The sequence below is a fragment of the Diabrotica virgifera genome, chromosome 4, assembly GCF_917563875.1.
Source record: "Diabrotica virgifera virgifera chromosome 4, PGI_DIABVI_V3a".
NCBI lineage: Eukaryota > Metazoa > Arthropoda > Insecta > Coleoptera > Chrysomelidae > Diabrotica > Diabrotica virgifera.
In genome coordinates, this window is record NC_065446.1 from 47,616,348 (window position 1) to 47,638,917 (window position 22,570).

General features: G+C 33.0%; 1 protein-coding gene across 4 annotated transcripts in view; it reads right to left on the bottom strand.

The window, feature by feature from the left end:
* Positions 1-3,418: 3,418 nt before the first annotated feature.
* The window catches only part of LOC114333033 (mitochondrial basic amino acids transporter), a 72,690-nt gene continuing 53,538 nt past the window's right edge, over positions 3,419-22,570 (bottom strand). For all 4 annotated transcript variants that reach the window (XM_028282850.2, XM_050649109.1, XM_050649108.1 and 1 more), the window contains exons 4-5: positions 12,867-13,083; positions 3,419-3,783 (exon numbers count right to left, since the gene is read on the bottom strand). In XM_028282850.2, coding sequence (XP_028138651.2) covers positions 3,467-3,783; positions 12,867-13,083 — 534 coding nt within the window. In that variant the 3' untranslated portion in view covers positions 3,419-3,466. The remainder of the gene's footprint in view (positions 3,784-12,866; positions 13,084-22,570) is intronic.

A 22,570-nucleotide genomic window follows, 5' to 3' on the forward strand; every position in this document is an offset into this window, starting at 1 on the left:
ATTTTACTAAGTTACAGGGGGAAAAGTGAAAATTTAGTGAGATTTTTAATTTCAAATATTTCATTTAAGAGATACATTTTGTTAATTCGAAAAAAATTAATGCATTTAACTAGCATTGGACCAAGATATTGGGCCTATCCCCTTAATTCGTTATTATCAAACTATAGGTACAGTTGAATCCTGAATCTTTACCCGTGCGTCATCATTTAAATCATACGAAATAAGTCGACTTACTGTCACTTGCTGTTGCGTTTAGTAAATTTCAATTTCCGACTTATCATCGACTTATTTCGTATGCTTTAAATGATGGCGCACGGGTAAAGATTCAGGGCCTCGACTGTACAGCATGACTCTGTAAGTTGGAACCAAACCAAAAACATTTTTATTATTATTGTTAAGAAAAAAATTTCCTCCAGTTAAGTCGGATGAATTTTTTTCATACAGATATTTAAATATAATATACTATGGGCCATTCCACGAACATACGCCTGTTTTGGATTACTTCGACAACGAATATTTTACTGTGCAACATAAGAAGTGCGAAAGTAAATGGCGCTAATAATTATTCCAATAAACAACAATGTAGTTTGCAATTTACTTTCGTTATTCTTATTTTGCACAGTAAAATATTCGTTGTCGAAGTAATCCAAAACAAGCGTACGTTCGTGGAATGGCGCATATATAAACTACAGCCAAATCTCTGATTGAACTAGAATATTAAATATTATTCTAGTTCAATCAGAGATATGGCTTGCAAATTTTAGAATCCTCGGAGGCCTAGAAAACTTAGTCTTTTGCTAGCAGTTGCCGCTAGGGCATCCCTGCCATTTCGTTCGTTGCAATCCGTAACTGCACGCCGAGGTTTGTCCTGACGTTGGGTCAGAAAGAGCAGCATAAATATGTGCCTCCTGATGAGAGACTAATGAGTTTTGAAACCGGCAGAGGTGCTTGCTGCACTCTCTGATTGAACTAGAATATTATGCGGCTGTAGTTTCGTGTTGCAACGAAATTTAAAATGGTTATTCATTTTTGATTTACATGTTTGTTCATATTGGAGTAAGAAGGGAACCATTCTTGTTGGAACTTTACCGCGCTGAGAAGAACTATTAGATTGAAAACGTAGTCTTATTCATGATGTCTTTAAACTTGTTTCTGTGGCGATGTTGTTTCTTCACCCGTAGGTATTGCTTTTACAAGTGCTTGGTGGGTCGCATATCTGTTATTGGCTAGTTGTTTAGTCATGATGTATATTGTTCTGAAGCTATTTCCTTGTGGCATTTTTTGCAATAAACTATTCTAAATGGGAAATAAGCCATAATTTAACTAAAAAAAAATGATTATATTAACGTTTAGACGCCCAAATCGGATATCGTTGTCAAAATACAAAATATTACAGTAATATTGGGCGTCGAAACGTTAATAAAATCATAATAAATGATGGTTTTGCTTGTTTTCGATTCAGAGGGATGCACACCCGCTGGACAGGCTGTCTCTACCATTGCAGGTGTCATCGGCAGCGTTCGTTAGCGTGCACTCGCGTGTATCGCGTCCTAATGGGGATTTTGAATTATCTTTCAGATTCCCTTTAAATTGATGGTCCAGCTGTTTTTCGATTCAGAGGAGTGCACGCTAACGAACGCTGCTGATGACGCCTGCAATGGTAGAAACAGCCTGTCCAGCGGGTGTGCATCCCTCTGAATCGAAAACAAGCAAAACCATCATTTATTATTTTTCTATCTTTACTCGGATTTAAGTACTGAAAGTTCCTCTTCTGTCATTTTTTCCTAGACGAATGAAAGCGGAATGTGATCGTTTCCTTTTCGTTTTCTATATTCGTCGTCTGCGGTCTTATTAATTGAAAAATTCAGCAGATTAAGGATGTACCAGAAAGAACTTTCAAAACGAATAGTCTCAGATTTAAATAACTATTTACCATTTTTGGTGAATTCTGCATCTGAGACTCTTCAATTCGTTAATAAAATCATTTTTTGGGTAAATTGTGGTTCATTTCCCATTTAGAATAGTTTAATGATGATCATTGGTGATATGCGCTTCTTCAATCAAATTTTATGGCCACTTGCTTTTATCTGCCTTTCTTGTGGCGTTCCATTTTTTCCAATGCTTCTCTGGTGATCAGGCGCGGATCCAAGGGGGGGTCAATGGAGTCAATTGCCCCCTCCTTGAGACCTCGCCGCGTTGTGTATACTGACACTTTTAGAAAGAGATTACGGTTTAAAAAAAATAGTGAGTTTTGTGTCCTGTTGATAACTGAATAACTGAAACATACCTAAATATGGCAGAATTCCTTGGAATCGAAAATTATTAAAAGTCTTTGGAACATAACAAAATGAAAAATTCCCATAATAAATCTGTTTATTACCATCTATTCAATTCAATGCCAGAGTGCAGATAAAAATAGTAATTGCCGCTGCATTGTTATGGTAATTTGTTTTCTAGAAAGGTTTGTATTGTCGACTGCAATAAAGTAAGCCGGTGGTCACCAATAGACGCTGTAGGCTGCGTACAGCATCACGCCGTAGGAAAATTATTCATTTTCGTTACTTTTAATAAACCTTGAAGGACAAAAACTAGCTTATTTTCTAAAATTGTAATTCTAAAACAAAGAGCCTGAATAAGAGCCACTTTTAGAAGGATGTTTAAAGTGTCATGTAACAGAGACTTAAAATTGGCATTAAGGATCTACGTTTCTCTGTCTTACTGTATGGTGTCGAGTCTAGGACTGTGAATAAAGTCGATCTAAATCGCCTTGAGGCTCTCGAGATGTGGTGCTATAGAAGAATTTTAAGAGTTTCTTGGGACGAGAAGATTCAAAACTCCACAATACTAGAACGTCTCAGCAAGACTACTGCGATTATAAAAAACATCAAGAAGAGAAAGCTGGAGTATTTCGGACATGTAATGAGAGGTCCCAAATATAGGTTGCTACAAAAATAGCAGGCAAACGCAGTCCAGGACGAAAAAGAACTTCATGGTTGATTAGGGCGGCAGTGAATAAAATTAAGATAGCTATGACGGTAACCACCTCTCTGAAAGAATATGGTACTTACATGAAGAAGAAGAAAATAAGAGACCATCCCGAAAAAGAATTCTGCGTACGCCAGTGACGAGAAATTTTTTATTTCATTGCCCCCACCTTGCAAGGTTGCTGGATCCGCCGTTGCTGGTGATGCACTCTTTCTTTGAGTACCTATTTATTTTAATCCAAAATGTCTTCTCTTGTTTCCACAAGGGCAATGCTAATCGTTTCCCAATTTTTGTCTCGCCTTTCGTCTACTTTCGATCAGGTATAAATTTAATTTCGTTTTTAAATGGTTGTAATTAAAAAGGGCTATTGTAAGAGAGACAGCGCATGTCATAAGAATATTGAAATATTCCAAAGAAAAATAAAATTGCAACATAATGTTTTTAATTATTTTATTAAAACTAACTAAAAAATATTCTAAACTCACATATATGAATATCCTTCGTTTATAATCTCCAAATGTGGTTTGAAATTAATAGACCTAAGGGGGTTATAATCTGGTAGCCTGATTTCCATGTTTGCAATTCTCATTGTCCAGGTTACTACGAAGAAGGTGACGGCATTTACTGGAAAAGCCCGAATTAATGTTGGTGTCATTCCACGAAAAAGGCTTCGATATCCTTCTGTGTTGACGGTTTGCTTGAAGCAATCATACACTCCAGAAAATTGTTTTGAGGTGTCTACTTGAATTTTTGACTTAAGGACGTCTAGTGGGTAGGGTATTATCCAAGATATCACACCTGTAATTAAAATTACATAAAACATATTGATCAAAGAAAGAAAGGTCACAAAAATATATTAGAACTACTGATTTTAAATCAATTTATCTTATAGGAATTTAAAAGAAGTTAAAATTAATGTTTTGTGTCTAACTTCTGAGCCTTAAATAACAAATGTCCATTAAAAAGTGTCTCCTCCCCTTGTTTAATAATATAAAGGGCGAGTTTCGCATTTTGACAGAAAATTTTATTCGTCATAATTTTTGAACGGTCAGATCGATGTGTCTCTTATTTTGGTCAATCGTTACACTATTACCACCTAATCAACTGATTTATTCAAACTAGAAAAAAATCAGGTCCGGCTTTAAAAAATTAGTTCGTTTGAGTCTTAAAACAATTTCACCCTGTATACGCTTTTTGAAAACTGTAATATGAATTTTACAAATTATACAAATAGGCAATTAAAATGGCATATTTATTTCTTTCCCCACACGATTACTTAATTTTTTATAAAAAAATCTATGAATTAAAAGTTTGGTAAAGTAAACCACAGATTTAAAAAAATTAACTTTTATTACAAAAATTAATTTTTTTTAACAAATATTTGATTTATGTTACCACCTAATCAACTGATTTATTCAAACTAGAAAAAAATCAGGTCCGGCTTTAAAAAATTAAAAAATTAGTTCGTTTGGATATTAGAAAAAAATTCACCCTGTATACGCTTTTTGAAAACTCTAATATGAATTTTACAAATTAGACAAATAGGCAATTAAAATGGCATATTTATTGTTTCCCCACCCGATTACCTAATTGTTTATTAAAAAATCAAATTTGTCAAAATCGGAATTTTAACCTAAAAATGAAAAAAAAAAAAGATGAAATTACGGTTTAACTCGCTACAACGTTTAATTTTTTTTTCTGAAATTTTTACAGCACATATCTCTTACCATTGTGAAGACTATGACAATTGTTGTAGACTTTTAGTCTTAAAAAAACCTATACAGAAGTAAAAACTTCAAATTGTATTTTGGTATAAAATCGTTTGGTATAAAATAAAAACGATTTTATACCAAAATACAATTTGAAGTTTTTACTTCTGTATAGGTTTTTTTAAACTATGGTATACAGCCAACTATTGGGATTTTCCCATTGATTTTACTTTTAGTTTTCTTCTCGTAAAAGTTATGAATTTTTAAAAATGAAAGGTGCAGCTTTGTGAATTGCAAAGTTAAATCGCAAAAATTAAGTGAAAAAAATTTAAATATCTATTTGATCACGTCTATGTTAAACTATAGAGTCCAAAGAGAAGTGTTATGGGGAGTTTTAGATCTAGACGTGTTATAGAAAAAAAATGGTGAAACTTTTAATTTTAAGAAAAACGTTGTTTAATTTTTTTTTATTTTTATGGTAAAATTGCGATTTTGACAAATTTGATTTTTTAATAAAAAATTAAGTAATCGTGTGGGGAAAAACAAATATGCCATTTTAATTGACTATTTGTCTAATTTGTAAACTTCATATTAGAGTTTTCAAAAAGCGTATACAGGGTGAAATTTTTTCTAAGGCCCAAACAAACTAATTTTTTAAAGCCAGACCTGATTTTTTTCTAGTTTGAATAAATCAGTTGATTAGGTGGTAATAGTGTAACGATTGACCAAAATAAGAGACACATCGATCTAACCGTTCAAAAATTATGACGAATATAAATTTCTGTCAAAATGCGAAACTCGCCCTGTATATTATTAAACAATGGGAGCAGACACTTTTTAATGGTCATTTGTTATTCTCCATAGGGGCCTCTATACGAGGTAGGAGTATGTACAGTTCCTCATGACCCACCCTGTATACACTAAGTATCAAAATTAGCGCACCACCTTAAAAATGGGAGATATTTTATGTCTCGTATTTCCGAAACCTGTTGTACGATTTGAGTGATTTTTTTAGTATGTTATAGCTTTATTATTCAAGAATATCATTGTAATAATATTGTTGCTAAACAAATAAGTGTTATTGTAAACCGGGTGTAACAATGTTAGTGTCTTTTTTACTCAAAGTTCGGAACACCCTGTGGAATATTCCAGCGTATATAAAGTATTGAAATTACGACTCAACTGTAGCGTTAGACTTTCTTAACATTTTGCTTTTTGATTCATTCGCTTATGTTGGATAATAAAAAAGTTAGGTACTTTAACAAATAGCAACGTTCTTCATCAATACAGGGTGTTTTTAAATAATAAGTGCGACAAAGTTTAAAGGGTGCAAGAAAAAAATAATGACCGTTTGCTTTATAAACATATGTCCGCAAATGATTCGTTTTCGAGATACGGGATGTTGAATTTTTTCTTACAAACTGATTATTTATTTATTGCTCTAAAAACGGTTGAGGTATGCAAATTTTTAGAAAGTTTTAAGAGGTAGTTATTGCGCATTTTTTGACATAAAACTAAGAATTTTATACTTACCATTGGCGTGCATACGGGTCATATTACCCGGTCATATTACCCGTATGCACGCTAATGGTGAATATAAAATTCTTAGTTGTAAGTCAAAAAATGTGCAATAGCTACCTCTTAAAACCTACCAAATTTCATTTGCATATCTCAACCGGTTTTAGGGCAATAAATAAATCGTCAGTTTGTAAGAAAAAAATTCAACATCCCGTAACTCGGAAGCGAAGCATTTGTTTATAAAACAACCGGTCATTATTTTTCATGCACAATTACCCCTTAAAGTTTATCGCACTTATTTAGAAACACCCTGTATTGATGAAAAACGTTGCTAGTTGTTAAAGTACCTAACTTTTTTATTATCCAACATAAGTAAATGAATGAAAAAGAAAAATATTTAGAAAGTCTAAGGCTACACTTTTGTTTTAATTTCAATATTTTATATGCGCTGGAATATTCCACAGGGTGTTCCGAACTTTAAGGAAAAAACCCACTATCATTGTTACACCCAGTATATAATGACACTTACCTGTTTAGCAACAATATTATTACATCAATATTCTTGAATAATAAAGCTATAACATATTAAAAAATTACTCAAATCGGACAACAAGTTTAGGAAATACGACACATCAAAGATGTCCCACTTTTAAGGTGGTGCGTTAATTTTGACGTTTAGTGTATTTTTAAAACTCTAAACGATTTTCAATTACTTTTTCATAATAAAAATATACTAATGGAACCTTTTTAATGTTTTCCTATTTATAAAAAACAGTAATTAAATATTTGACGTAACATGTAATAATTACTGTTAATGTATCGTGAATAGCATAGCTGACTTCGATCAACAGGTATATAGACCAGGGCATTTAGCACCAAAATAAATCGATTTTTAAACGCTTTTATTTAGTTCAATAGATTGCGTCAAATCTTTGGATGTTAATTTGACTACCTTTTCTTCCATGCAAATGAATGAAAATTTGCAGACATATGCATTCGCGGTGACAATACACGAATAGACAACAAAAAATTTTTGTTTATGTTTATTAATTGTTTAAATAAAAAAAAACGATTTTAATGGAAAAAGGCCTAAATTCTCTTGTTTTTTACAATGTAGAAACTTGAAACTTTTACGGATGGTAGCTAATGATATAAACTATACATAATTTCACTTTTTACGTTAATTGTTTACGTTATGCGTCATAAATAAACAATCAAGTTTTAAATTTTGAACACTCATATATTTGTTTATACAGTACGATGCAAGTGAAAGGAATAAATTCGTTATTTCGTAAAAAGGCCACTTGAACCCTGGAATGCTACCTGGGGTACACTTGTACCCCAACCTTTTTTGTAAGTTACACCAATTTGCAGTAGTGGGTGTAGAAAATATGAAAATAAACTTGTGAATAATAATATAATAAAATATTTTTGTATACAAAATAAATTCTTAGCATGTTATCTTAAGATTGTTTTTGTTCTTAAAACATACATATATAAATATTTTAGGTCGATTTTATTTGGGGTACCACTGTACCTCGATGTAGCAGATTGAGTTTAGAAAATAAGTGTAGCAATCCAGGGTTAAGGAAAAATCCCGAAAGAGGTCGATTTTATTTTTAAATTACGATATTTTGGCATATATGTCATACTAGTGACGTCATCCTTCTGGGCGCGATGACGTAATCGATGATTTTTAAACGCTTTTATTTAGTTCAATAGATTGCGTCAAATCTTTGGATGTTAATTTGACTACCTTTTCTTCCATTCAAATGAATGAAAATTTGCAGACATAGGCATTCTCGGGAACAATACACGAATAGACAACAAACAATTTTTGTTTATGTTTATTAATTGTTTAAATAAAAAAAACGATTTTAATGGAAAAATGCCTAAATTCTCTTGTTTTTTACAATGTAGAAACTTGAAACTTTTACGGATTGTAGCTAATGATATAACCTATACATAATTTCACTTTTTACGTTAATTTTTTACGTTATGCGTCATAAATAAACAATAAAGTTTTAAATTTTGAACACTCATATGTTTGTTTATACAGTATGATGCAAATGAAAGGAATAAATTCGTTATTTCGTAAAAAGGCGACTTTAAGGAAAAATCTCGAAAGAGGTCGATTTTTATTTTGAAATTACGATATTTTGGCATAGATGTCATACTAGTGACGTCATCCATCTGGGCGCGATGACGTAATCGATGATTTTTTTAAATGAGAATAGGGGACATGCGATAACTCATTTGAAAGGCAATTCAATTCTTTATTCAGTAATGTAAAAATTTATATAATTATTTGTACAGGGTGTCCCAAAATAATTTTTTAATTAAATTATTTGACAAAAAGAAGAATGTATGTAATTTATTTAACTCAGAATACATTTTACAGTTGCCCGTAAACAGAAAAAATGTGTATTACAGAAATAAACATTGCTTTTCGATTAAATTAAATATTCAAGCCAGCTCCCGCCAGCCACCTGCCTCTTGGAAGTTTTAACATTCAATTTAAGCGAAAGGCAATGATTATTTGTGATATAAACATTTTTGTCTGGTTTATGACAGCAGTAAAATGTATTTTAATTTAAATTTAATAAGTTACACACATTCTTCTTTTTTTAAACGCTTTTCTTTGGTTCAATAGCTTGCGTCAAATCTTTAGAGGCCAATTTGCCTGCCTTTTCATCAATGCAAATGAATGAAAATTTGCAGACATATGCATTCGCGGGAACAATACACGAATAGTCAATAAAAAAAATTTGTCTATGTTTAATAATTGTTAAAAAACGATTTTAATGGAAAATGCTTAAATTCTCTTGGTTTTTACATTCTAGAAATTTGAAATTTTTACGGATTGTAGCTAATGATATGAACTATACATAATTTCATTTTACGTTAATTGTTTACGTTATGCTTCACAAATAATGAAGTTTCAAATTTTTTGCCGATTCCGACTACTTTTTATGTTTGTATATCATAAGTTTTATATACATATTTTAATAAACATGACGATATATTTTAATGTTTGAAAAGTGTAAGACTAAAAAGTAGAAAATAAAAAAATATGAAAAAAAAGTTTTTAGGAAACGCTTTTCTTTAGTTCCGGGTGACTAAAATTATAAATATTAAAAAATCACCTAAAAAGCAAAAAATAAAAAAAATTGAAAAAATCCAACACATTCGTTAAAGAAAAGCGTGGGGCGAAAACCGTTTATTCGATGAAGACGCCCCACGCTTTTCTTTGACGAATGTGTTGGATTTTTTCAATTTTTTTTATTAAATACAGCATCAAGAAACTTGCAACTTTTTGAAATGTGTTCAGGATGACATTAGAAAAAAAGTCTACTTTATAACAATGCGTAGAAATGCATAATTGCATTTTAACGTGCATAACATGCGTCCAAAAGTGAATAAAACATGTCAAAATCAGTATATTAAGAGCCAGATTTTGTTATTCAGGGGATTTTTGGCGTCACTAAACACGAACACGCAATCAAAACCGACCTCCGAAGCACCTGTTGCCCAGGGTTACTGCTAATGCAAGTGATCTGGAATTTCGGGGGTTTTGGGCACTAAATTTTTGGGATCGATTTTTGGGATCACTGAACTTGAATACGCCATCAGAATAAATAATTGTACCTAAGAATTTTTATCAAATAATCCTGCAAAAAAAATTATCATTCATGACTCCATAGTGTGGTCAAAGAGTTCTAAAATTAATACCTTCACATTTGCAGGATTGTTTGATGAAAATATTTCCAATTAACTGGAAATATTGTCCGATAAATTTCTAAGGGTGCCTACTTCTGTTGCCAGACGCATCAAGTTTCGAAACCTCTATACGAAACGCCCCGCTACCGAAATAGAGAAGGTAATAATTTTTTTAAGTGTGGGCCCAAGACCTACATATATATAGTCAGGAGCAAAATTAGGTTGCCATTAAGTCATTGAAATGTGATCAACTCAATTTGGATCCCACGTGTTGGGAAACCTGTATACCTTACCTTAGGGCATTATCCTGTTTGCCATGTGACCATCACAGGCCTTTTTCTTGAAGTATGCACTTTTAAGGCATCTATATTTTATGTAAAGGGTTTTTACCCAGATATTTTTCTTTTGTGGCTCAGCTAGCATCCAGTTTATCGAACACTGATGATGATTTTTTATAAAAATCGAAAACGTTTTGTTGTGATGTAGCCCTTTTAAGGGATTTTTAATAAAAAAAATTGTATACCTTTTACAAAGGATTTCTTTCCAATTTTCAAAATTAGGGAGTAAATTCATTTATTCGAGAATGGCAGATTGTAGAGAGAAATCCGGAAACAGGTTAAATTTTATTTTTAAATTATGATTTTTTGACATAGATATCATGCTAGTGATCTCATTTACCTGGGCGTGATGACGCCATCGATAAATTTTTAAAAGGGGAATAGGGGTCGTGTGATAGCTCGTTTGAAAGCTAATTTAATTCTTTGTTCAGTAATATAAACATTACCATAATTATTTATACAGGGTGGCCAAAAAATAGTTTTTGAACAAAATTAATTCACACAAAGAAGAATATAATAATGTAATTTATTTAAATCAAAATGCACTTTACTGTTACCAGAAAACGGAAAAGTAATATTTATATGACAAATAAACATTGCTTTTCGCTTGAATTGAACGTTCAAAGTGAAAGAGGCAGCTAGGTGGCACAGTATGATACAATTGATCCAAAAAATGGCGTAACCCAGATATCCAAAGTGAAAGTTATCCTCCAACACCAAATTGTTTTATATGGTCCCCATAATGTTCAGAAAAAAGTCACACCATTTTGAGCGTCGGGATTGGGGGAAGAGGGGGAGAAATCGGTAAATTCGTAGTTTTTTACGTTTTTCGTCAGTATTTCTAAAACTATTCGGTTAAGCTTAAAGAACCGTTGAAGAAAGATGTTTAACATTAAATTTTAAATAAAAAAGGCCCTATGGATAATCCTTCTAAAATGAACGGTTACAAAGTTACGGAGGTAGTATAGTATAATTGGTCCAAAAAAACGTCTAACCTAAACATCCAAAGTAAAAGTTTTCCTCCAACACCAAATTGTTCTATGTGGTCCACATATTGTTCAGTAAAAAGTTAAACCATTTTGAGCGTCCGGTTTGGGGGAGAGATGGAGGAGAAGTCGGTAAGTTAGTAATTTTTTTACGTTTTTCGTCAATATTTCTAAAACTATGCATTAGCGTAAACAATGTTCTTTACAAAAATATTCTACATAAAATTTAAAACAAAAACTGTCCTATACATAATTGTTATAAAATCAACGGTCCCAGAGTTACGGAGGGTGAAAAGTGGAGGTTTTCAATACTATTTATATTTTTTGGGCAATTGATGATGATTTTGGATAGTGAGGTTGACGTTTCTTGAAGGGCTTATCACTAACATATCATTGGCCACTGAAATAGAAAATTTTATTTACAATACACAATCCTATTAAAGAAAATTTCGTTCATTAATAATAATATTATAAATTGTATAAATTGCCCAGTGAATATAAAAAGTATCGAAAACCTCCACTTTTCACCCTCCCTAGTTCTGGAACCGTTTATTTTATAACAATTATGAATGGGACCTTTTTGTTTTAAATTATATGTAGAACATTTTTGTATAGAACATTGTTTATGCTAAAGCATAGTTAAAGAAATATTGACGAAAAACGTAAAAAACTACTAATTTACCGACTTCTTCCCCATCTCCCCCCCCCCCCAAACCGGACGCTCAAAATGGTGTAACTTTTTACTGAACATGTGAACCATATAGAACAATTTGGCGTTGGAGGAAAACTTTTACTTTTTATGTTCAGGTTAGGCGTTTTTTTGGACCAATTATACTATACTACCTCCGTAACTTTGTAACCGTTCATTTTAGAAGGATTATACATAGGATATTTTTTATTTGAAATTTAATGTAGAACATTTTTGTATAGAAGGTTGTTCATGCTAAACCGCATAGTTTTACAAATATTGACGAAAAACATAAAAAACTAAGAATTTACCAATTTCCCCCCCTCTCCCCCCCCCCCCACCTACAACTCGATGCTCAATATGGTGTGACTTTTTTCTGAACATTATGTGGACCATATTATAGAACAATTTGGTGTTGGAGGATAACTTTCACTTTGGATTTCTGGGTTTGGGTCTAGTTATACCATACTAGCAATTTGAACATTTAATTTAACGGAAAAGCAATCTTTTTGTCAAAAAAACATTTTTTTCTATTTTCTGATAGCAGTAAAATGTATTTTGAATTAAATAAATTACATACATTTTCTTTTTGTGTCAATTAAGTTAATTTAAAAAAAAATTGAACACCCTATATAAATAATTATTTTAATATTTATATTATTGCATAGAGAATTTAATAGCCTTTCAGATGAACTATCACCCGACCCTTATTCTTATTTTAAAAAATCATCGGTTACGTCATCAAGCCCAGATGGATGACGTCATAAATATGTCAAAAAATCATAATTTAAAAACAAAAATGAACTCGTTTCGGGATTTCTCCCCAAAATCTCCCATTTTCGAAAAAATGAATTTATTCCATAATTTTGTCCCTTTCTATATGTTAAGCATCTACTTATTGCTATTTATTTATAATATTTACCTGCCATTCCACCAGCGAATAATATTGTTGCCGATGAAGGGACCTGTCCTTCCTCGGTTCTGGCTAAATACTCGTAAGATACAAAATAGGTTGTAAAGGCTGGAACGTCTCTTATCAATGTTATACCATATCCTTGAAATACTCCAAGCAATTTCCGTTGTTTATAAATTCTTAATAAACAATCCAATGGACTTTTGCCTGCTTGGGCTCCTGCAACCTAATGAGAATTTAAATTCCACAATTTGGTAAAACTTTCTGAAATTACTGTTTTCTAATTATAAATAAATAATATTGACGGTGATAAACAAGTAAAAAGAGGTTTTCATGAAAGATCTGCTAAAACTTTAAAACATTTAAAGGTGAGAATTCACAATGAGAATATCTTATGAGATTTTTGTCTCAAGAAGTAAAAATAACGAGTGTGTGTACCTACTTATACGCACGTAAGAAGTTAAGTTATAGTTCTATTATTATGGTTTCTATGAAATTATAGTTATTTATGTACCAAGTCAGTAAAGTGACTCTTTATCGAACAAGTCTGATATTACGAGAAGAGCGAGCGTAGCGAGTGAGGCGAGTAACAGACCAGTTCGATAAGGAATCTTTACTGACGTGGTGCATACAAAATTTTATCGCCAACATATATTTTTTAAATTTAATATCGTCCGAACCACTGGGGTTATAAACGACAACAATGGAAAATGTTAAAAATAAAAAGAGATTGTAATATTAAGTAAATACATATGTACTAACAAAAAGTATACCTGAAAAATTTGTGATACAATTAAATGTATTTTATTCCTATTTCCGTTAAAAACTGTATACAGTGATGAGCAAGCTAATAACCGGCAAAATAGCACACAAGATGGAAAACGTATTAAGTTGTGAGATAAAAAGAAATGAAACTAGTCGAGCTGGGAAATTTAGCGATATTAACCTAAAAATTTACATTATATTGATTGTTTCCCACCTTTAGACGTATCGGACAGATTTATCAACTACCACTGTCACAGTAACAGTTTTAGTTGACATACTCCTCTGATACGTGTAAAGATGGGAAACAATCCATATAATGTAAATTTTTAGATTAATGTCGCTAAATTTCCCAGCTCGACTAGTTTCATTTCTTTTTATCTCACAACTTAATACGTTTTCCATCTTGTGCGCTATTTTGCCGGTACTTAGCACGCTTATCACTGTTATTGTTCATATTTGTATTGTCTCTAAGAAGCTCAGATATGTCCCTGGGAAGGTTGAGTTTACTTCTCCTTTGCTGGTATATTTGACAAACGGCTAAGATATGTTTTATTGATATATAATAATATTTGCCAACATAATTTGATACTGATTTTAACACTTACTTGCAATTTACAATTTAAGAAATTTTTAAATTTTAAACGTCATAATAATTTCACGACAGTGGTGGCAGATAACTTGCAAGATGGCCGCTTTCGATTTTAATCGATAGTTATCAATATTGAATAATTACTAAATCGGTAAAATTTTAATTTATTTTATATGAATATAATTACAAATTACTACACAATTTCACTTTTTGACATAAATTTAATTGATAATATCGCAAATTGCGTAGTATAATATTTTAAAAAATTAAAGTAAATAAATTGTAAGTCCACTCAAATACTCGCCATTCGATTACTGCCATCGACTACTTACATTCAATCTCGGTTAATTTGATTGATCGCGGCAGGTAAAATAAAATTCTTCTTTCAGTACAATAAAGTGTTACTTTACTGCCGCAAATGAGGGCAAATGAGTACAATAATGAATAACTTTAGTGACGGTTGGCGATAAATATATTTTACACAGTTTCATTGTATTTTTGTTTAAATATTAAACTAATTTTAATACTTAAAATAATATCAAAAATTAAAAATAACGTTAATTTGGTATTTTTATGAACTGTAGCTTCCCCGCAATTCCTTTTCCCTTAATAACTTATGGAGAATCTAAAAAAACGTCAGATTTTCTACACAAATTTTTAATTTTCTTTTCATCATATTTTATTATTAATTATCCTATTCCCAACTATGACAAATCCAAAGACACAAAAATTATAAATATATTTACTAAAAACACCAATATATTTTTTTCACACTTTATTTGCATTGATACATAAGTAACTTGACAGATTTAGCAACTAAATTCATACTGTCGATATGCGCGGTTACTGTCGCTTTTATAAAAATGCACTCTCTGACATTTTTCTCAATCGCGCCTAAAGAGGTATAACTTCAAAAAATCAGTAGTATTGATTTTTATTGTGAAAATAGGCCTGAGATACGTGTTCGTGAGATTTTCATAAATAAATCTATACATACAGTGCGGTGGAATAAGTGGTATCCCCCCCCCCTGTTAACTTGTTTATTTTAAGAATATAAGCAAAACGCTCGGACAGGTCGATTTTTAAACTAACCATAGTATATTATAGCATCAACGTTTCGAACTTTACGCGATCCCTCTTCAGGTGACAGCCATAACTTTGTTTTTTTTTTAAATAGAAAAGTACATTATGTGATACCTCATTTAAAAGCCCTTAAAATACTGGTTTCAAAAATGTATAATACTTTAATCCTTTTAAAAGGAGTAGGCGCAAAATTTCGTTCGAATTATTTTTAAATGCATTAATTTTTTTCAAATCCTGAGAAAACCAATAAATATTTTTGAAAAATTTAAACACAGAATGAAAGATTACATTATTACCGAGGGCTGAAAGTCCCTTAGAATAAACAAGAAGTTTCTTTTGAATGATAAATTTGAAATTAAACATAAGACTAAATTTTCTCTTTTTTTCACCCCTGTGACTTATTAAAATAATCATTATAGAAGTTCTCAGGAACTTTCGACCCTCGATAATACGGTAATATTTCATTCTGCGTTTAAATTTTTCAAAAATACTTATTAGTTTTCTCAGGATTCGAAAAAAATAAATGCTTTTAAAAAAATCGAAGAAAATTTGCGCCTACGCTCTTAAAAAGGATTAAAGTATTATACTTTTTTGTAATCAGTATTTCAAAAGCTATTAATGAGGTGTCATGTGATGTACTTTCCCATTTAAAAAAAATCAAAGTTAAGTCTGTCACCTGAAGAGGGATTGCGTAAAGTTTAAAATGTTGATTCTATAATATACTATGATTAGTTTAAAAATCGACCTGTTCGAGCGCTTTGCTTATGTTCTTAAAATAAACAAGTTAACAGGAGGGGTAACACTTATTCCACCGCACTGTATAAACACGATACATTGCGAATTTAACGTGAAATATTTACTTCACATGCTGCACAAAAATAATAAAATGAGACAACCGAGTGTGACCGAGTGATCAACGGGGTGTTAAAGGAAAAGAATAGAATGTTAACTGGACAAGAACCATGGAATGCCAGTTAATACATGTGTATGAATTTTATTCCAATTTGACTTTACATTTTTGGTATTTTTTGTAGGTTTTATAGCATTATTTAACTTATTATTTATTCCTCATTATTTCAGTCTCTACCAGAAAGTTTCTTTAGGAGTACTGTCTACTTTTTATTATTCTCCCAAATGTTTTTGTCAAAGTCACTATTTGGATCATTTTCAGTTCATCATCAACAGCTGTTCCATCCATAGTCAGATGTATGCCTCCCTTAGGTGTATCCAATCATTTCAGTTCGTTGTTTTTTGCATCCATTCGTGACCAGCCATTGCCTTAATGTCATCAGTCTATTCAGGGGCGGTTTCTCCATTGGTTCACTTGTGCAGTGAACACCCAATAAAGATTCATTTAAATAAAGTTTTTTGAAATCTCATAAATATTATAATATTATTAAAATATTTTTTAATCTCATAGAATCATTAAAATATAACTTTATTTATTAATCATATTTACTTGCTCTACGCCGCTGGATGCACGTGGCAAGTACAGATACTATACTCTGGCTATACTATTACTATATTTTTTGCAAAATTGGCAAAAAACAAAAGAATTACCGACTAAAATCTTTAGCCAGTTGTGTCCGAGTTTAGCGAACCGACTATAACAGCGATTTTTTGCAAAACAAAGCATTTTTTATATTTTTTGGGTCATTCTAAGTAATTCTACTCTTAAAAGTTTTTTCGTAGGATGCATATTTTTCGAGATAAACGCGGTTGAACTTTCAAAAAATCTTATAACTTTTGATTAAAAAATAAAATAGTAATTCTGCTTACCGCATTTGAAAGTTCAAGTCAAATTTTACCGGTTTTGATTATTTGTATTGCTAAAAATTAATTTTTTTTATTGTCAAACAAAGCTATAAACAAATAGTGTTTCCCGTACCCAATTAAGGCGTTTTAAGGCATGCTACGTAGAAACTGCCTGTTTGTAGGCTCGACTACTCGACTACTGGTTCGATTTTAAATGAGAAATGCATTGAAAACATCACTCAAACACTATGTGGTTATAGCTTTGTTTAAAATAAAAAAAAAATTAGCAATGCAAATAATCAAAACCGATAGAATTTGACTTGAACTTTCAAATGCGGTAAGCAGAACTGCTATTTTATTTTTTAATCAAAAGATATTCGGGTTCAAAAATTGCAATTTTTCGATTTTTTGAAAGTTTAACCGCATTTATCTCGAAAACTTGTAAGAACATGCATCATACGAAAAAACTTGTAAGAACATTTTTTGCTTAAAATGGCCAAAAAAATACAAAAAAATGTTTTGTTCTGCGAAAAACCGTTGTTATGTTATTCCTCAAGTTCTTTCTAACTCAATACTTTTCCTCCATACAAAAAGTGCACAACGTCCCTAAGTTTTTACTTAAAAAGTTTTCACTTAAAAAATTTATTTCGTCCAAGCGATGACGGTCGCTAATTTAATAATTTTTCCTTATTCAAAAAGTGCACAACGTCCCTCAAGAACTTTCCACTTCAAAAATTGATTTCATCGAAGCAATAACGGTCGCTAATTTAATGCTTTTTTCCATCGAAAATGTGCACAAGGTCCCTAAAGAAGATTCACTTCAAATATTTATTTCGTCGAAGCGATGACGGTCCCTAATTTAGTAATTTATCCCCATCCAAAAAATGCACAACGTCCCTAAAGAAATTTTTGACTTCAAAAATTTATTTCGTCGAAGAGATAAAGGTCGCAAATTTAATATTTTTCCCCATTCAAAAAGTGCACAACGCCCCTCAAGAAGTTTCCACTTCAAAAATTGATTTCATCGAAACGATGACGATCGCTAATGTAATACTTTTTTCCATCGAAAAAGTGCACAACGTCCCTAAAGAAGTTTCACTTCAAATATTTATTTCGTCGAAGCGATGACGGTCCCTAATTCAATACTTTTCCCCCATCCAAAAAGTGCACAACGTCCCTCAAGAAGTTTTCACTTTACAAATTTATTTCATCGAAGCGATGACGGTTGATAATTTAATACTTTTTTCCATCCAAAAAGAGCATAACGTCCCTAAAGAAGTTTTCACTTTAAATGTTTATTTCGTCGAAGCGATGACGTTCGCTTATTTATTACTTTCTCCCCATCCAAATGTAATAATTTTTCCCCATCCAGAAAGTGCACAACGTTCCCAAAAGAAGTTTTCACTCTAAAAATTTATTTCGTCGAAACGATGACGGTCGCTAATTTAATACTTTTTCCCCATCCAAAAAGTGCACAACGACCCTCAAGAAGTTTTCACTTCAAAAATGTATTTCTTCGAAGCGATGACGGTCGCAATGACGGTCGCCAATTTAATACTTTTTCCCATCCAAGAAGTGCACAACGTCCCTAAAGAAGTTTTCACTTCAATACATATACGTACAAAATTTATTTCGCCGAAGAGATGACGGTCGCAATGACGGTCGCGAAATAAATCCTTTTTTCCTATCGAAAAATAGGTTTTACATTATTTATTTTAAATTTAAATACTTCTATACAATTTATGTATAGATACACATAACATAGATAGGTACAAAATTTATTTCGTCGAAGAGATGACGATCGCGATGACGGTCGCGAAATAAATCCTTTTTCGCCATCCAAAAATAGGTTTTAAATTTATTTTAAATTTAAATACTTCTACACAATTTATATATGCATACACATAAAATATATATAGGTACGTACAAAATTTATTTCGCCGAAGAGATTACGGTTGCAATGACGGTCGCGAAATAAATCGTTTTTCCCTATCCAAAATTAGGTTTAACATTTATTTCAAATTTAAATACTTCTACACCATTTATATATACATACACTTAATTATATTTAAAAATGAATAACCATTTTCAATTTCGTTGCAAAACGAAAATACAGCCGAACCATATTCCAGTCCAATCAGAGAGTGCTGCAAGCACCTCTACCGGTTTCGAAACTGATTAGTCTCTCATCAGGAGGCACATTTGCTGCTCTCCCTGATCCAACCAAAACAAACCCCAGCGTGCAGTCCCGAATTGCAACGAACGAAACGGCATAGATGCCCTAGCGGCAACTGCTAGCAAAAGACTAAGTTTTCACTCTAATGGCATACAACATATCCCACCAGAATGAAAACAATGGGAACCTTCTCTGGTTACACCTCCGAGGCTTCTACAATTTGCAAGCCAAACGGATGCTGAGACTAAGGAAGATGAGGGAATTCTACAATTTACAATTCACGTCACATCTGCTCAGCGCGGTAAATTCCAACGAGACTGGTTCCCTTCATACTCCACACAGAGTAAATGTAAATCAAAAATGAATAACCATTTTCAATTTCGTTGCAAAACGAAAATACAGCCGAACCATATTCCAGTCCAATCAGAGAGTGCTGCAAGCACCTCTACCGGTTTCGAAACTGATTAGTCTCTCATCAGGAGGCGCATATGCTGCTCTCCCTGATCCAACCAAAACAAACCCCAGCGTGCAGTCCCGAATTGCAACGAACGAAACGGCATAGATGCCCTAGCGGCAACTGCTAGCAAAAGACTAAGTTTTCACTCTAATGGCATACAACATATCCCACCAGAATGAAAACAATGGGAACCTTCTCTGGTTACACCTCCGAGGCTTCTACAATTTGCAAGCCAAACGGATGCTGAGACTAAGGAAGATGAGGGAATTCTACAATTTACAATTCACGTCACATCTGCTCAGCGCGGTAAATTCCAACGAGACTGGTTCCCTTCATACTCCACACAGAGTAAATGTAAATCAAAAATGAATAACCATTTTCAATTTCGTTGCAAAACGAAAATACAGCCGAACCATATTCCAGTCCAATCAGAGAGTGCTGCAAGCACCTCTACCGGTTTCGAAACTGATTAGTCTCTCATCAGGAGGCACATATGCTGCTCTCCCTGATCCAACCAAAACAAACCCCAGCGTGCAGTCCCGAATTGCAACGAACGAAACGGCATAGATGCCCTAGCGGCAACTGCTAGCAAAAGACTAAGTTTTCACTCTAATGGCATACAACATATCCCACCAGAATGAAAACAATGGGAACCTTCTCTGGTTACACCTCCGAGGCTTCTACAATTTGCAAGCCAAACGGATGCTGAGACTAAGGAAGATGAGGGAATTCTACAATTTACAATTCACGTCACATCTGCTCAGCGCGGTAGCTCATTTTTGATTTACATTTACACTGTGTGGAGTATGAAGGGAACCAGTCTCGTTGGAATTTACCGCGCTGAGCAGATGTGACGTGAATTGTAAATTGTAGAATTCCCTCATCTTCCTTAGTCTCAGCATCCGTTTGGCTTGCAAATTGTAGAAGCCTCGGAGGTGTAACCAGAGAAGGTTCCCATTGTTTTCATTCTGGTGGGATATGTTGTATGCCATTAGAGTGAAAACTTAGTCTTTTGCTAGCAGTTGCCGCTAGGGCATCTATGCCGTTTCGTTCGTTGCAATTCGGGACTGCACGCTGGGGTTTGTTTTGGTTGGATCAGGGAGAGCAGCATATGTGCCTCCTGATGAGAGACTAATCAGTTTCGAAACCGGTAGAGGTGCTTGCAGCACTCTCTGATTGGACTGGAATATGGTTCGGCTGTATTTTCGTTTTGCAACGACAAAACAGCTACAACTTACAAACAGCTGTTATAAACAGCTTCAAAACCAAATAAGAAGAAAAATTAGGGAGGCTAAAGAAACCTACTTCTCTGAAAAATGTAAAGAAATAGAAGAACTGCAAAACACATATGACAACTTCAACCTACATAAAAAAGTCAAAGAACTAGCCGGCATAGGAAATAGAAGAACCTCAAATATATTGCTCGACAAAAATGGAAATATTATAATGGAGACAAAACGAAAACTACGACGATGGAAAGAGTATATCGAGGAACTATTTCATGACCAGAGAGAAGCTAGTACATCCGTAGATAGCCAAACGGGAGATGTAGGCCCAGAGATAACCAAATCAGAGGTTAGTCAGGCAATAAACTCTATGAAAACCAATAAATCTGCTGGTCCAGATGAATTGCCTAGCGAGCTGATAAAGTTGGTCAACGAGAAAAACCTGGACATAATAGTAGAACTGTTCAACGCTATCTATACTACTGGAATCATCCCTAGAGAAATGTTGACATCAGCCTTTGTGTGTTTGCCAAAGAAGGTGAATGCAAAAGAATGCAGTGACTACCGAACCATAAGCTTAATGTCACATACCTTGAAAATTCTATTGAAAATTATCCACGCCAGAATACACTCTAAACTGGAGCTGGATATTAGTGACACTCAATATGGGTTCCGCAATGGTATGGGTACCAGAGAGGCATTATTCTCCTTCAACGTGCTGACACAGAGATGTTTGGATGTTAACCATCCTCTTTACGTCTGTTTTATAGACTACAATAAGGCGTTTGATAAAGTAAAACATGATCGACTCATGGAAATCCTAAAAAATAAAAACCTAGATGAAAGAGATTTAAGACTAATAACACACCTCTATTACAATCAGCGAGCAATAGTAAGAATTGAAAAAGAAACATCTGAAGAAATGGAAATAAAGAGAGGAGTCAGGCAAGGCTGCATACTATCACCTCTATTATTGAACGCTTATTCTGAAGAGGTAATGCGAGAAACTCTGGAAGATGAAACAGTCGGCATAAGAGTAAATGGAGTCTTAGTTAACAACATCAGATATGCAGATGATACAGTAATAATAGCCGATAGTTTACAAGACCTGCAAAGACTCATGAGTAAAATAGTAAGGTGTAGTAGGGAGTACGGACTCTCTCTCAATATCAAAAAGACGAAGTTTATGAAAATTAGTAAAAACAACCATAATACTAACGAAATCTTGATAGTAGAGGGCCAGCAGATCGAAAGAGTAAAAAAGTACACTTACCTAGGAACACTTATAACAGAAAATAATGACTACACTGCAGAAATAAAAGTCAGAATCGAAAAAGCACGTTCTAATTTTATAAAAATGAAAAAGGTCCTATGTAGCAAAGATTTAACATTAGCTCTTAAAGTACGCCTAACAAAATGTTACGTCTACAGTGTTCTATACTATGGAGTGGAATCATGGACGTTAAATGTAGAGACAATGAGACGACTTAACGCCTTTGAAATGTGGACCTATAGAAAAATTATGAGGGTTTCCTGGGTAGATAGAGTTACAAACAATGAAGTACTGAGAAGAATAGGTAAAGAAAAGGAAGTTGAACTTACAATTAAAGAAAAGAAGCTACAGTATCTCGGACATGTGATGCGGGGCGAGAAGTATGGTAT